Consider the following 17,183-nt stretch of genomic DNA (forward strand, 5'->3'; position numbering starts at 1 on the left):
AAGAGATAAACTCTAAGACATGGTACTTCCATGGTGACTGAAGTGTCTCTGATGAGGTCCCAGATTGCACCTGGAAGTTTATGCTAATGAGGCATCTCTTAGGTGGGAGGTGGCCAGGCCAGAAGGGGAGAAGAACCATTCATTCAGTCAAGACTATGGAATGAGGCTTCTGTAGAAGCTCTGTACACGGAAGCGCCATGAGCTTCCTGTTGGTGAACGACATTAGCTGAGAATCCCTCCCAGACCTCACTCTATGCCTCTCTGCATTTGTATCCTTTAAGAAAAAAAAATATTAGGGAGCTCTGAATAGGGATGACAGAAGAATTGATGCCTTTGAGCTGTCGTGTTGGAGAAGAGCACTGAACATCCCATGGACGGCCGAAAGAACAAACAAACCTATCTTAGACAGGGTGCAGCCAGAGTGTTCTTTGGAAACAAGGATCATGAGGTTTCACCTCACATACTTGAGGCACGTGGCTAGGAAGGGCTATTCCTTGGAGAGGGACATGATGCTGGGAAGGGTGGAGGTTCAATGAAGGAGAGGAAGACCCTCAACCAGGAGATTGACACGGTGATTGCTGCAATGGGCTCTAGTGTGTCAGGAAGTATGAAGATGGGGCAGGACAGGACGGGCTCAGATTCGTTGTTCATAGGGTCGCTATGAGTCATACTTGGCTAGATGGCACCTAACAACAGGAAGCTCTGATGGGTCAATGGTAAGATGTTACACTGCCAACCTAAAGCCAGGTAGTTCGAATCTACTAGCTTCTCTGCAGGAGAAAAATGGACATTTTCTTCCTAGGTGATTTACAGCCTCTAAAACCCAGTTGGAGAGTCAGCTATGAGTTGGTTCTGACTTGACAGCACATAACAAAAGTATAATTATAAGTATAAAGTGTAATTATAAGTATAAAGTGTAATTATAAGTACAGAGCTTTCGCGTGTTCTGCGGGTCATCCCGGAAGATCACGAGTTAGCTAGAGTAGTGGGCGCCTGTGGATCAGAACTCTCAAGTTCGTAGCTGGGATCCTGAAGGACAAGGGGAGAAACCCCACATTTGGTCCCAGCATTAGAAATGAGACAACATGGGGCCCTCAAGCTTGTAGTTGATATCTGATGTCAAAACAGAAGTGGAACAGGAGAAACAGATCCATGTGGGTAACTGGCCCCTATAGTGTGGTGCCAGAGAAGAGGGCTTTGACTGTCCCATGCAGCCTCCATTTATAAGCCACCTGAAGAAACAGAGGGTAATAACTCAAATTCGTTCTTAACGCTACTAATTTTAATGTCAAAAGGAAAAAGTTTTAGATTTCCCTCCATCCCTATTTTCTCACATATAGTTAAACCATCTTAGGCATGCAATGTGAATTCACCAGCTATTCCACGGAAGAAGGATGGGCAATCTCCTTCTGTGTGATTTACTGCCTCTGAAAACCCACTGGAGAGACAACGATGGGTTGGTTCTTACTCAAGGGCACACAAAAGCAACAGCAACAACTGTTGTTCTGGTTTCAGGTAAGCAGCTCTGGTGTCTTGGTATTTATGTGATAATCAAAAGGCCAGTGGTTCAAATCAACAGCTGCTCCACAGGAGAAAGCTGGAGCAGGCCTATGGAATGGCCCTACTCTGCCCTGAAGAGTTACTAAAAGCCAGTGTCTCGGTTATAATCTCTCATACTCTGGTGGTGAGGCCATAGACAGGGGCAGTGCTAAGCCAGAGTTGGTGCCCCCCTGCCACCTTGAATCCACTCACTACTCAGAAAGATGGGCAATTTCCTTCCATGCAGCGTACAGCCTCAAAAACCCTCCTGGTAGGTCAGCAAGGACTCCATCCCAACTGGAGGGTAATGAGAAACACAAGAGTAGACTGAGTGGCACACGCAGATATATGACCCCCTTTTCTTGGTGGCCCAGAGAGGAACTCCAGGATGAACTGGACCTGGCTTTGGACAGGAGATGAGATATGGTGAAATTCTCTTCCACTGACTCATGTGAAAAGATTCCTCAACACTCATCTGTTAACTGGCAGGTCCATGGTTCAAACCCACCAGCAGAAGAAAGACAAGACAGTCTGTTCCTATTACAATCATAGTCTTCGAAAACCTATGGGGCTGTTATGTGTCAGACCCACACAACTACACCCAACCAGAAGACAGCACTTATCAGTGTCAGGGAGACCCCTGGAAGTAGAAGGGGCCCCTCCTGAGGTTTGGAGTGTGGCTTATTCCTCCTTGACATTTTCAGTCCATACCCTCTCCTCTGAACTATCCAGCAGAAGAGCAGGAAGTCTGCGTGCTGGTTTGTCAGCAGATCAAGTTGAGTCAGCACAGATGAGTGATACATGGGGGTGGGGTGGCTGGCAGGACATGGGGTGTGCCTGTGCACACAATAGCAAATGTCCCAGAGTGAAGCAGAAACTGTCTTTACTTCACCTGCTGCTTTCAAGGGTCTCCAGCACACTTCCCTACTTTAAATACAGATGCTGAAATTGCCAAATGGCAAAAATGATTGGTTTCCAAATTCCAGATGCTTTGACAGAGAGCTGCACCCACACTTTGCTCCTGCTCCTTCCTGGACACCTCTTACACTCACCCTTCCACACACAGCCCGCCATCTGGCTGGTAACCACGCTCGGTCTTGAAAGAGTTCTATTTTATTGCAGCTTATCATGCTCTTGTAGGAAGCGCGGCAAATCCACGCAGCACCGAGCTGTGCAGACAAACACGTCCTGCACAAAACAAAGTGCAAAAATGAAAGCCGCACCTGAAAAAGTGCCCCGGAACTCAGATGTCGGTGAGAAAATAAAAATACATGAAACTTGGAAGACAAAAAGGGGGACACAAAGATTCGCATCTGAGAAGATCTCCAAAGAGAAACAACACAGGGAAGAAACAAGCATGACCAGAAATAGAAAAGCAAACCCACAAACCCCTCCCCGAGCTGAAAGCCCCGGCTGCACTATGAAAGAGCATATTTAAATGCAATGCAAAAGAAATCAGAACAACACATATACATATTCTGATAAAAGTGTTTGGCGCCTGGAGAACATTGCACAAGCATTCAGAAAGGGAAAGGAGAAGGTAATTTACAAAGGAACGAACACTCACACTGCCACCACCACCACCCCTGCCCCATCTCATCTATTCCTCCTGCCCAGGAATGAGGTGTGTGGACAACCTGAAGGGAGCGAGACGCTGGGCCACACTGTCATTTAAATGTCAGGTCAAGATCGCACTTTCAGACACTTCAGGGCTGGAAAATGGTGTTATCAGAATTCCCTTCACTGAAAAAAAAATTCACATCAAAACAATTGTCTTAAAGATGGATGCTTATCTACCAAGACACAAATCAGAATCAAGAACCCACAGGTATGGATTTTTGATGTCGCAAATCTACGAGAAATGATGGCTCTTAGAAATGCCTAAATATTCGTGATAATTTCAAGTCTAAAATAATAACTCAAACTCATTACTGCGGAGTCGGATCTGAGTGCTAGCGGATCCTCCCCTGGGTTTCTGAAGCTGTAAATCAAACAGGAGGAGATTTCGCATCTTTTTCCCTGTCAGAGTCAGAGGCTGATTTAAACCCTCAGGGAGGGGTTAGCAGTTCAGCTCCCCGTGGACAGCGAGGTCAGGATGGGTCCCTTTAAAATAGTGAAAATATCAAAGCCAACATTTGAAAAGATGAAAAAAATAGTAGAATAAACATGATGTAAAAATGTTAATATGGATCTTAAAACCTAGGTCAAATTAATAAAAACAGGAACTTAGGAGGAGGTGAAGAAAACTCAATACTGCTTCATTCTTAACTTTGGTGCTCAGGGATTATGGTTTTAAAGATGCTTTCAAAAATTTAAAGGAAGTCACTATTAAGTTAAAATAGGATCAAATCACCAGAGGGAGGAGAAGCAAAGATAATCTAATCCCTGGAGCAAAAAAATAATGGGGATAAAAAGAAATAAAGTATATCTATAAGAAACCCAGAAAGCTTAACTGTAAAAGCCAGAAAAGCAAAGGTTGAGTCAGGAAATACTACTGTTGTTGTTAGTAGGGTGCATCAAGTCAACTGTGCCTCAGAGTGACCCGGTGAGAAACTGATCTGCACTCTGCTTGACCCTGTGCCAACCTCATGGTCTCCCTCAGGCTCAAGTCCATGGTTACAGTCGCTATGTGAGTCTCTCTTGTCCAGGATCTTCCTGGAATAGCCCCTCCTGACAACATGCCTGATGTACATGAGATGAAGAACCATCTTCCTGGTCTCTAGGGAGCACCCTGGTTGCACTTGCTCCAAGATAGATTTGTTTGTTCTCTTGGATTGCATGTTTGAAGAATATTTAATCACATGGAGAAATATTCATAAAGTAAGGGGGGAGCAGTGGGAAGCAAGACATAAAAAAATGCATGTTTCTGTTATCCAAACTTTGCTTAGCCTTTCATTTTATTCAAATAACACATGCATGATAGGGCTTTTGCAAACCACACAGCTCCCTGAAGCATGAGGTTCCTACACACATTATGCATATTATGTGTATGCTGTTTACCTGGGCACAGTATATGTGAGGAAATACATTACTTTGTGGGGGGCAGTGAAACTAGAAGATACTCAAGTATTAATAATTATTTTCTAAAGGGGATAGAATTTCAAGTGAATTTTGTTTCCTTCTTGATTCTTTTTCTCTGTTTTCCATAAATTCTATCACTGATATCTTAAGAGTAAAAAGCAATGCCATTACATTACTGAAAATTACGTTTTTTAGGATATTATTAAATCAAACTGATGATTCTTCCCAGATAGAGAGAGGAAACTGTGGGATTTGGACGGTGCCATCCCCCAAGGACTCAGACACTCAGTGAGTAACACCGGCGAGATATGGCTGTTCCAACAACGCAGAGCATCCCTGTCCAACAGAGCCCTCACGTTTCTCAGAGCACAGGGGCTGAATCACGAGGAGCACCTTACTATCTGGAGGCCTTACTAAGCTCCACACCATGTGCTCCAATCCCCACGGAGACTCAGAAGTGTAGGTATGAAGGCCCTTCGCGCTGACTGCCACCCCAGGCAGGGCAGAGCAGAACTGTACTCATGGAGGTTTTCAATGGCTAGCGTTTCAGATTCTGACCTCCAGCATCCTGAGACCCTCGGATCATGAGGCAGCTCTGGGTGACCTCTAACCTCTGACCTTTAGGTTGGCACCAGATGACTTTAAACCCTTGCACCATTCACAGACCCTACATTGTTATTATCATCATCATCATCTTCTCATTGCTATCACACTGGAACTGACTCACAGCCGACCTTCATTGTCTGTTTTCTGTAAAAAGGCTGTAAATCACACAGGAGGAAACTGCCTGTCTTCCTCCTGCAGAGCAGAGGCGGGTGAGCAGTGCAGCTCTCTGACTACACCCCCAGGGCTCTCAAGGTCAACGTTCAACTCAACGTCCTGCCTTCCAGTTGGAACTGACTCAGAGCTGACCCTACAGTGGATTTCTGAGGCTGTAAACCACACAGGAGGTTAAGAGCCCATTCTTCTCCTGAACACCAGCTTGTTAGCAGTGTAACTCCCCACTGGCTGCACCACTAGAGCTCCCTGATGGTTACCTGCCCCATTTTACAGATGGGGACACAGAGGCCGAGGGGCTGCACAGCTTACAGGGAAGGAAAACTGTAAGAATTTGAATGCAAGCTGTTCAAGGATGTCGCCTGTTTACTAAATTCCTACGTATTATGCCCTTTTGCTTATCTTCCCTCTCAAAGTTAGGAAAACTTGTCTGGACTTCATCGCTATTATTTTTTTCATCTGTCCTTGCTTCAGTCTGGCTTAAGGAGCACGACTGTGCAGGCTGCTATCTCTTACCTTCAGCTGGACTTCGAACACAAAAGCCCCAGATTGTCGCACAAAGACCCTGCAGCTGTACCCCAAAGACACACCATGCCTTCAGCCTACCTTCCTCAGATAACGGGGAACATTAATCACAGTTCAACCCACCTCCACTGCCTTCCCTCAAACACTGCCCTCTGACTGGCCACCAGCAGCCCGTCCTTTGTATGCTACCTGGGCCAGCTGTCAGCACAAAGAATAACTTCCATGCTGCCTTGAAGGCCGGGGGTTGGGGCAAGAGCTTACCTGAGAACTGTGATGTTACTAGGACACAGTTTGCTGTAATAATACCAATTAACATTTCTCCCCATGTAAGAGTTTCTAGTACAGGATAAAAATAGCAATCCACGTGGTGCTGAGAAGGAAAAAATAACAATGGGACGTTGCTTCAGAAGAGCCTTGCTTGCTTTTACTGCCGAAGGAGTGGGGTGAGGTGTGCGACTGGGGAGGGGGCAACAGAGAATGATTCATTATCACATTGTCCCTCTGGCGTGAGCCGTGGGGTTTGCCCATCAGAGGCACCTGTAGAAGAGTGAAATGGCCCTAGAATTGAAATTGAGAGGCTTCAATTGTTTTTTTTTTTAGCTCTGCTGTGTTTGAGCCTGTTAACCTCTGAGACCCGATTCCTTATCTGCTCAATGAGTCTCGCTGCTGTGAGACTCCTTCCCAGGATGGGTGTGTGGAACTAAGAAACAACCACTCTGTGTCAATCAGTCACATGTGGTGGCTTGTGTTGCTATGATGCTGGGATTATGCTATCAGTATTTCAAATACCATTAGAGTGACTCAGGGCAGGTAGGCGTCAAGAGTTTCCAGATTAGAACTAGGAAGAAATGCCTGCTGATCAGCGATCAGTGTACTTCTGGACCCCAAGAGTACCACAGAGTACTGGAAGGTGAACTTCCTAGGACAGTGACCTCAACAATGAAGCCAAGCCAACCAGTCAGGACTCAGATGGTGCAGAAGTGGACTATGCCTCCTTCCGGGGTCATTACAAGGCAGAACTGATTGAGCAGCATCAACAACAGTATCAACTTTGAAAGGTTCTTGCAAAATGTATTGTGCACTTCAGATATTCAAGTAGTGATAGCGATGATTGTGGCATCCGCCAGCACAACCTTTATTGATATTCAAGATGGCCATTGCCACCAGGTAATCCCGACCTTCGGGCGGTCCCTAACTCGGCGTACCTTTCGACAGCACAAGCCCAGCACACGTCCCTCCTGCGTCAGCTAACACCAGCCCAGGCAGCACTGTCTTCAAGGATGAGTCTCAGCTGGAATCATCTTCGAAGAGCACAGGTGGCCCGACCAGAAGCCACTTTTCCTTATTGCTCTGAAACTTGCAGCTTAGAGACAGAGAATGGCCACCTCTCTAACTCAAGACATCCCCTTAATCCGTGTCTCCACTTCAGAACTTCAATCAACAAGGTGGAATCACCCAGCCTGGCTTCTCCTTGCACTTCAAGAAGCTTGAAGCCATCAGCCAGATAAGTAAGGTGGGTCATCCATCACTGCTGGGCTACCAACGACCTTAGGGCGAGGAGCTGTAACCCAGAATTACATCTACAAAGACTCTGCCTATTTCCAAAGAGGAACTCTGATGACTTAGTGGTAAGGAGTTGTGCTGCCGACACAAAGGTATTCAGTTCAAATCCACCAGCTGCTCTGCAGGAGAAAGATAGGTAATTTCCTCCCATGTGATTTACTGCTTCTGAAAACCCGCTGGAGTCAGCTGTAGGTTGGTTCCAATCCCACGGTACACAACAGTGGTATTTCCAAATAAGGCAGTATCCTGAGGTTCCACTTACAACATTCAACCCACAACAGTCCAGAAATAGAAACTGCTCAACTTACTTGAAGCTCCAGGCTACCTCCCTGTGGTCACTCCCTAGCTTCGTCGAGAAGCGGGTCTCGGACCAAGGGAGGTGTGAGCAGAACTGGCCTGTCCTTAGAGGGTATGATGTCGGTATGACTCTTTGGAAAACTGAATTAGTCACATACTCTCATAGTCAAGGTGACCAATGAACCAGGTCACACAAGCACACATGGGTGGGTTCCGGACTCACAGCCTTTTCCCAGGCTGGCCTGAGAGGGGTCCTGTGAGTAAGGACGGAGCATGTTCTTCCAGGATCTTCCTAGAATCTTACACACCTTGTCGTCAGGACAGTACTGTCCAAATGGGAAAATCTGCTGTTCTGGATGTTCTGAGAAATATGGTTTCTTGGCAGGAAGAGCCTTGTTAACTCGCAATGTCAACATTCACCACCAAGGAGCCATGAAAGCATTCCAAATCTCTCAAATGGACTGCAAAGCATGTCCCTCTAACACCATCAGAAGGGATTAAACATGGCTCTCACGTACACACACACACACACACAGAGGGAGAGAGAGATGGAGAGGGGAAGGGGGGGGAAGAGAGCGAGAGAGGGCGGGGGAAGGAATTAAATGGGCTCCCTGGCTGGTACCCTGGACATCTCTGGATGAACTCCTCACATATCCCACATATAACTGAGTTGGGGGAGTTTCCACCCCACTTCAAATTCACAAATTCCTGGTCTGATATAATATAGACTGAAGACACATCCTAAGTCATGATGACATGTTTTTGTCATTGCCATCAAGTTGGGATGAATTCAGAGATAGGAAAATATCTTTGTATTCTAACTGGCTTCAAGTGACTGATATAATCACATACACTTAGGCATGTACACACACACACACACACACACACACACAAACACACAAAGCATTATTGACTATTGCAAAATGTTTAGAAGATACTATCTAGAAATTGTCCTTATTTATAACCCCCTAAATTCTGTTTAGACAGATATGCAATACACAGAGTCCCCAGGTGACTCAAATGGGTTCACATTCTGTTGAACTAAATGGCTGAAGACTCAGGTCAACCTTAGAAAGGCCTTGGAAGAAAGGACTGGTGATGGACGTCCAAAAAACCAAGCACCACAAACCCTATGCGGCTCAGTTCTTCTCTGGCACACATGGGGCCCCCAGGAGGCAGAACTGGTAACACCCCACAGTTCTCTCCCAAGGCATCATGGTCCACACGTTCAATGAGCACCAAAGACACACCTCATTTCAACACTCCAAAGGGCCCAGGTCAGCTGTACGGTTGTCAGCCTTGGTCTGATGGTAAAAATGTGGATCCAGGGGCCACAGGGCATCCTAGCATCCCTCCACAGCCTGCTGCTCTGGCATCTCCTCTTGAGAAGTGGGCAGAGCCGAGGATGGAAGCCGAGATGCTTCAGCGCGAACCATCAACTAGGGCAACCAAGTCCTCTGAGCTCTTCCAACAACAGCCCCCACCCGCTCTATTTATGCGCACACACATTTGAAGCAAACAGAAGTTACAGGACACATCAGCTGTTGGCCCTCCCCATCCCAGTGACGATGGACAACAATCCTGTACTGGAGACACCAGTGTGCAAGCACAAGGACTTATACAACGTGGGAGAGGGAAAGCCACCTTCTCGAAGACTCAGAAGACAGGCCCTGGAATGTTCGAGAGACATTCCAGGGCCAGGGTCCTGCTCGAGGCACTGGCACCAGTATTTCCTCTCTAAAGCCTGGATGTCATACCAGACCTGTCCCCATGAAGAGCTGACTACCTGAGGGGAAACTGAGTTGATCCCCCAAACACACAGAGACCAAGGGCCTTTGGCTAGGCAAAGGCAGAGGTACCTGGGGTGACCCAGGGTTGTGGGGCTGGTGACTGTGTAGCAGTGGGAGTTTCACCTCTCGGGGTGGGGGCGGGGCGCAGTTACCCAAATAAGCAAGGACAGCAGTGCCCACTGGTGCTTACTGAGGAACGTGTGGGGGGTGATTTCACACAGGCTGAGGTGATAAACTCACGTGAGACGGTTCATTACAGTGAGCCAAGGAGGAGGCGTCAGCAAGCCCGTGCTAGCCCTGTCTGCTGGCCCTCTGTCCCCGCCAGGGATTACAAATCTGAAGATGCTGATTCGAGAGGAAGGTGCTGTGGGGTTGGGAGAGAGCCAGCCATACACAGCCAGAAACAGAATTGTGGATACGATGACAAAACGATGGATATGATGAGTGAACGATCTGAAATTGTTCACTCCCAGGAAGTCAACACAAGGGAGCCCCTGTTTACCTGGCTTACAGGCTGCACACCTACCAGGTGGCCAACAGGTAAGAGGGTAACAAGTAACAGAGGGTAATGGGTAACAGAGGGTCACAGGTAACAAGACTGGCCTCACCAGGTAAGAGGTGCTCACTCGCTTCTCATTTCTCACCTTCTCCTGCTCCCCAGCTCTGGCCAATAAAACAGCACTTCCAGGCCTGGTGGCCGCACCATCTTTGGCCTACTGCCCGCCAGCAGCTGGAAATCAGCTCTAAGTCAACATCATGCCTGCTGCTTACAGCCAGGACTGGAGAGCTGGTACCCTAACTGACCACCGCTGACCCGGCCTTCCTGAGGTAACATGGTTCTGCTGCTCTGGACAGTCCAGCCGTGAGCATGGCATCCACTGGCTACCCGGCCCGCAGTCCACCTTCCACGCCTGTATGTGGTTTCCCAACGTGCTGGGCCATTCTGCCTGGTTCTGCCCACCTCCAGTCCCCAAGGATCTGAGGCCACCCTTTCCCTTCTTTGGTCATCTTGCAATGCCTAGATTCTTCTATTTGGTTAAAACAATAAATGTTACCGAAAGCTGGCAAGAGAAGATTTCCTTTTTAAAAAGAGGAAACAGCATGTCTGGCTGTTTGGTCTCCCTTGACCAGTAAAGTCAGGGTCAGCGGTGACTCCCTTTTGGCCAGGGGATGCCATGGCACCTTGAGTGCCCACAGGCAGTTCTCCCAGACCCTCTTATTGGGGTTTTGTGGCAGCCCCAAACACATGAATAAGGGCTTCATTCTGGTCAAACACCCTGCTGAGAATCTACCTTTCCCCCTGATATGCGGTGGTGGTGGTTGTTGTGTGCTGTGGAGTCAGAACCGACCCATAATTGACCCTCCAGTGGGTTTTCCGAGGCAGCAAATTGCAGAGGAGGAGATTGCCCATCTTTCTCCTGAAGAGCAGCTGGAGAATTCCAGTCAAAGCTTCTTAGCCAGACAAAACCCAGAACCAACATGTTGACAAGATCCCCAGGTAATCCTGAAGCATGTCTAGGAACCACGTGGCATGTGATTAAAATGCAGATTCCATTTAGTGTACCTGAGATGGAAATGCAAATTCTAAGGAGAATGAGCCAGGCTGGGGAAACCAGAAACCCTTCTTATCTTGTCAAATGAAGACAAGGCAAAGTGAACTTGCTAGCAGCTTTTTTCTCAAAGCTTCTCTGAAATCAAGGAAAAGCAAGCAAAGCACCAAAGCCTCTGGTCTTAAGTCAATTCCAACGTTTAGCAACAGGGCGACAGGCTTTCAAGACCGCAGACCTTTAGGGGAGGAGACTGCGCATCTTTCTCCTGAGGAGTAGATGCTGGGTTAGAATCGCTGGCCTTCCTGTGGGCAGCCCGCATATAACACAGCTGTCCACCAGGGTCCATGTATAATGACACCCCCAAAAAAGAGAAACTACAAGGTCAGAAAGAGCACTTCCTGCTGCAAAAGAGCCCCAGGACATGGCTCGGAAAACTAGGGTGATTTCCATCCCACCAACTTCACCACAGATGTGAAGAACTCTACTCGGGAGCCTTGACAAAGGTGGGGGAGATTTTCAATCTTTTTTTTAATTTAAGTATAACTTTTATTTTACACTGGTTTACTTACAAAGTTCATACACGTTGTTTTTCACACCGGACCTTACTTTTTCATCTATTTAGATGTGGGTTTCTTGTTGGCCCTACGTAGTCCCAAACTGGACCCCAAGAGTACTATTCTTAATACCCTCCCCAACAATTTACGGATTTTTAGAGGGTGCTCTCCCGGCAGATAATATTGTGGACACGTAGCTAGGCAAGGCTACTCCTCGGAAAGGGATAGTGGACTTGGGCAGATGGAGAGTCAGCGAAGGGGAGGAAGACCTCCCCATGAGATAGATTAAGCCGGTAACTTCAGCACTGGGCTCTAGTGTGTCAGAGACGATGAAGGTGGCACAGCACAGGCCAGTGTTCGTTTTGGTTGTTCACAGGGTCACTTTGAGTCTTACTAGAGTCAGCAGCACCTAGCAAACAACTCCTAGCAGAAGGGAGCTTTTGAGGGGTCTAGTCCGTACTAGCTGTGCTGCACTCAAAGGCGGTGGTTTAAATCCCCCAGCTGCTTGATGGGAGAAAGATGGGCAATTTCCGTCTGTGTGATTTACAGCCCCTGAAAACCCGCTGGAGGGTCAGCTATGAGTCGGTTCCAACTTGACAGCACACAATAGCAACTACTACCAGCAGACGGCAGATAATGCCCTCACCGAAGAGGTCCTGACACATCTGGAAGAGAGTCACGTCCTGATTCTCAGAGCTTGTGATTCTGTTTGGTCTCCTTCACGTGGCAAAGGAGATCCAGCCAAGGTGGCGCAGATCCCGAGACAGGAGTGTAGTCTCGACCACCCAGGTGGATGGCCCACTCCTACACGCACTCATTGCCCTCAGATCAGAACCGACACAGATGACCCTCTGGGTTTCCCAGGCTGTCAAGCACATGGGACAAGATTGCCCATCTTTGGCTTACAGCACCTCTAATGGATTTGAACAGCCAGGGGCAGCGTGGCCTTTGGATTAGCAATGTAACTCCCAGAGCTGCCCAATCTGATCACAGGGGTGCTTGAAGGGAACTTCCCTCAGCTGTGGTCAGAGGGACCTATGACTCCCCAAGAAAGATCCCAGAAAAGCACAGTGGCTGGATTTGAAGGAGGAGGAACAGAGCCAAGGAACGCAGGCAGCCTCTGGAAGCAGAAGAGGCAAGAAAGTGGATTCCCCTCCAGAGCCTTGGGTGGAATCACCAACCCCCTGCCAACACTTGACTTCAGCCCAGTGAGGCCGATGTTAGAGTTCTGATCTGCAGAATTTAAGGCAATGAATTTACACTAAGTCAACACGCTTGTAGCAGTCTGTGCCGGCAGCAATAGGAGACAGAGGCCCTGCTTGTCCCCCTGACTCCCTCCCTTCTTCCTCCTCCGAGGGGCTCCCTGGCTGTCCTGCCATCACAGAGCCTTGTCTGCCTCCCCTGCTGTGCTTGCAGGTGGCCTGGGCCAGAAAAGCAGCCAGCTGGGTGCTTCTCCAGTTCAGAGAAAGGACCCTGGTTCTTTGGATCTCCTTTCTAGCTCTCTAGCCCTTCCTGTTGTCAGTTCACTTGCTGGCAGCCTAGACCGCCGGGATTTTGCGCTGCTAACTCAAAGGCCCTGCCTCTCTGGAGGTTCAAATCCACCAGTGGCTCCTTGGTCAAGAGATGGGAAATCTCCTCTCACGTGATTTATAACCTCAGAGGGTCAGTCACCCTGGAGGGCCAACCTGGAGAAGGTTTCTACCCAATCACCATGAGTTTTTTTAGTTTGTCACGATGGAGAGACAGAATGAGAGGTCATCACCTAAGGTCCAGCACCCCACATCTCCCATGTCTCCCAGGAGGGTAGACAAGCACCTCCAGCTGTGGACTGTCGCACACAGGCTGGACAAGGAAGGTGGGGCCAGCTCCTTCCCCCTGAGGCCAGCACAGCCTCTCCTCCGCTTCAGGCTGGGCACCGAGCTGCCAGACCAGCACGGTCTGGGAAGGCAGACAAAAAGCAAATCTTTAGAGCAGGGGACCTGGGGTTCTAAAGTCTCCTCCCCAGAGACAGCAAGGGTGGCCAAGGCAGGAGCTATACAATGAGCAGAACACCCCTTGGACAGTACCCCCCACTGCCAGGAGCCCTGCAACCCTGCTTCAGATGGTCAGCAAAGACACATTGAACACCAACACATCATTAAAACAAGCTTGAAAACAGGAGTGGCATCCACTTCTGAAACAGCTTGCCTCTGGAAACCCTATGAACTTGGAGAAACGAAGAAAGTTACATTAAGTGTTCAGGTCTTTTGTTCATAGAGTCGCTATGAGTCATCTAGGACTAGACAACACTTAACAACACCAACAACATCACTGGCAGAACAGCCCCGGGGCCTCAGAACTCTCCAGAACTATCCCTTCGAACAGCTGGAAAGTGAACATCACTGATACAGGTGATGTCATTACTGATTCCATGGGTTTGGCTTCCTTTCCACCAATAAATCTGTCCAAGGCCACTGGCAACAGGTGCAGGGTGCCAGGGTAGGGATGGGTGCACATGGTGGGTATCAATGAGCTGCTCCCTTGGGACGGGTCCCCGGATACCAACAGGCTGAGCTAGAGAGAGCAGTGGACAGCAGAAAGCCATTGTGTTGTGGAGTTAAGGTCTGGGTTAGATGTGTCCCTGCAAACCTGTCATCGCTCCCAAAGCAGGACATGACATGTCAGTTTATAAACAGTGCACCAGGCAGGGTGTGTGTGTGTGCATGTGTGTGCAGTACTCATTCTCTCCATTTTACAGTAAGTCAGACTGAAGTTCTGCAGATGGAGTGACTCCTATTTTCAGAGGAAATCAGTGACAGAGGAAGGAGAGAGCGTGTCACTGTGTGTGACGGTGACTTTTTGCATCAACTTGACTAGACCGTGGTGTTCAGGGCCTGGGCTAACACCAGCTCAGGTATGCTATAAAGCTACTTCCGTGTGGTTCGCCCAGCAGTTACTGTGAGACGGTACAGGACCAAGCAGTGTCCCACACTGTATAGAACACAGAGTTACTGGCTCACCACCTCACAGCAGACTTTCTGTCAGTTGACTTAGAGAAGACTAGCTTCCATCATGAGGGTGGGCCTTGTCTAATCAGTGAAGGCTGTAAGGGCAAAAGACAGGGTCCCTGAGGAAGGATTCTACTTCAACACCGTAACAGAGAAGATATTCTATCTCTAGTTTTCTCTGTATACACATATAGACATGTATCCCATTGGTTCCATTTCTCTGAAGAAAACGGACAAAAACTAGTCCAATTCTACGCTTTTGCCACTGGCTCAGACTGTGTCCCTGGAATCTCTGCAGGTGGCTTTCTGTTCGACCTCAGCTGGGGGTGTCTGCTGGCCAGCTCTCCATGGGCTCTGTTTATTTCTCCTTCCTCTACGTCAGATGGCTCCTGTACTGAAACAAAACCTATCACTTGAGGAAAATAAATCCTCTCCAACAAATGATGTTGACAAGACACAATGTATACGAACATATATGAATTTTGTATGCAAACCAATTTAAATTTTAAAAAAATATTTTAAAAGGGGATTATAGGGAAGGTGGGGGAGCAGGTGCTCAGCTGGATGGGGACATCTGTCTCCTGCTTCTATAAGCAGGAACACTTTCCTGATGGAAAAAGTGTGGGATGATGAAGACTGAACTTGACTCTTCTCAGACAGAAAGAAATGCATTTCCAACTGTCAAATAAACACAGGTACTTCCAGAAGATGGGCCCACACCCCCCCAGAGTGGTCCACATCACGCTTCTGGGCTGATCGATCGTGGCGCCCTATGTGTGTGGTCACATAAGAAAGGCTCCATTTCTATCCAAGAGTTCCAGAGCTCGCCACGATGTCACGTTCAGTCACATTAGAGAAGATCAACTCCTGCAGACCCTGAAAGCGTCCCTGAAACATAATGAGGGGCTGTCCGGGAAATCAACTCACACCCAGAGAAAGTCCAGTGACCACCAAAAATGCCCAAACAGCACGGTGGCTGGAGGGATAAAGGTCCTACACGACCACTTGGAGCAGCGCTGACAGCACCTCTTCAAGTAAAGATTTCAAAGAAAGCTGCAAAGAGAAATCTCAAGATACAAGGCAAAGATGAGCAGGCTGGGGGCAGCCCTGGGGCCATGCTCAGAGAGCAGAGGCGGAACTGGTCCTGGAGCAAAGAGCCCAGATGGGGTCAGGTCCAGAAAAGGGGCCCACTCCACATCATACATCACATGCACGCTCCCACACTCCACCTCCCACACTCCACCTCACACATCGCATGCACACTCACACACACTCCACATCACACATCACATGCACACTCACACACACTGCACATCACACATCACATGCACACTCACACACACTCCACATCACACATCACATGCACACTCACACACACTGCACATCACATGCACGCATGCACTCTCACACATACTCCACATCACACATCACATGCACACACACACACTCTCGCACATGCACGCATACCCCATCTGCAGAACTGGGGTAAGAAAGAAAACTGGTTCAGGCGGTGAACCATTTACCCTGGAAAGGCAACACGAGGAATGTTTTGCCCCCTGCTGTTCTTTTAATTAAAAGTTCCTTCATAAATCAAGGAGCTTGTTTCCGGGCTGCAGGGGGTGTGAGGCGGAGCCCAAGTTTTGAGAGTGGAGGACGCACTGCCCGCACCACCACCTTCCAGAGTTAGTCATCTGAGGCATCACGCTGCACAGGTGGCTGATACTTGGTCACTAGTCAAGGGCCCAGCATTCACCCCCTTGTTGGACTCCCCGGAATGGTCCCAAAAAGAGATATCACATACACACAAACACAAGAGGAAGTTAGTGCCTGTCTATGTGGGGTATCCGATGTCCCCTCAGAGAATCATCAGCTCTGAAGGACTACCTCACCTGCCCACTGGGCTCATGTGGCCATTCACATCCATGGAGGTTGAAGATTCCCTAGAACGCTTCTGAACACAGGAATCACATGATCACCATCTTCTTAGCTCTGATTTGTTTTTATTCCTCTGATGAAGCCAAGTGCTCGGCAGGGTCCTGTGACATGACCTGCAGCCCGCTCGAAGGAGTGATGGGGCGAGTGCATTAGCAAGCCCACAGTGCAACAGGTACGTGCGTGTAAGCAACTCGCCCCAAACCAGATGTGCCACCAGTGACCAAGCTGAGACTCCCCAGCCGACACGTTAGTTCAAAGTCCTTAATTCCCAGGTGGACTTCTGACCTGGATGTGCAGAGCCACACCATGCAGACCCTTGAGCACGTAGAATGCTGACATGCCCACAGCAGACTGGAGCCAGCCAGGTGGCGCCCAGTGACTCCCTCTACTCCATCTCCCTTTTCTTGAGCTTGAGAGGAAGTATCATTTTTCCCATTCTCAAGTATTCCTCACCTGGAAATCTGTGTGTGTCCACATTTGCATGCCTCAATATTTTGAGGGTAGTGGGGAGAAATTATACAAAATTCTACTGAAGATTATCCAAAAACGACTGGAACAACACATCAGCAGAGAACTACCAGAAGTCCAGGCTGGGTTTAGAAGGGGTCGTGGTACTAGGGATATTGTAGCTAATGTTAGATGGAT

The 17,183-nt window shown here is 48.4% G+C and overlaps 1 protein-coding gene across 5 annotated transcripts in view; it reads right to left on the reverse strand.

Annotated features, from left to right (window-relative positions):
* The window catches only part of PLXNA4 (plexin A4), a 461,826-nt gene that overhangs the window by 402,198 nt on the left and 42,445 nt on the right, over positions 1-17,183 (reverse strand). The window contains exon 3 of one of the 5 annotated variants that reach the window (XM_006887137.1): positions 5,403-5,430. The exons of 3 other annotated variants lie outside the window; for them this stretch is intronic. In XM_006887137.1, coding sequence (XP_006887199.1) covers positions 5,403-5,430 — 28 coding nt within the window. Of the gene's footprint in view, positions 1-5,400; positions 5,431-17,183 lie in introns of all 5 variants that reach the window. One more of the 5 variants, XM_006887138.1, reaches the window with a different exon arrangement.

This window comes from Elephantulus edwardii, unplaced genomic scaffold, assembly GCF_000299155.1.
Source record: "Elephantulus edwardii isolate Elephantulus edwardi_28Jun2011 unplaced genomic scaffold, EleEdw1.0 scaffold00055, whole genome shotgun sequence".
Lineage (NCBI taxonomy): Eukaryota > Metazoa > Chordata > Mammalia > Macroscelidea > Macroscelididae > Elephantulus > Elephantulus edwardii.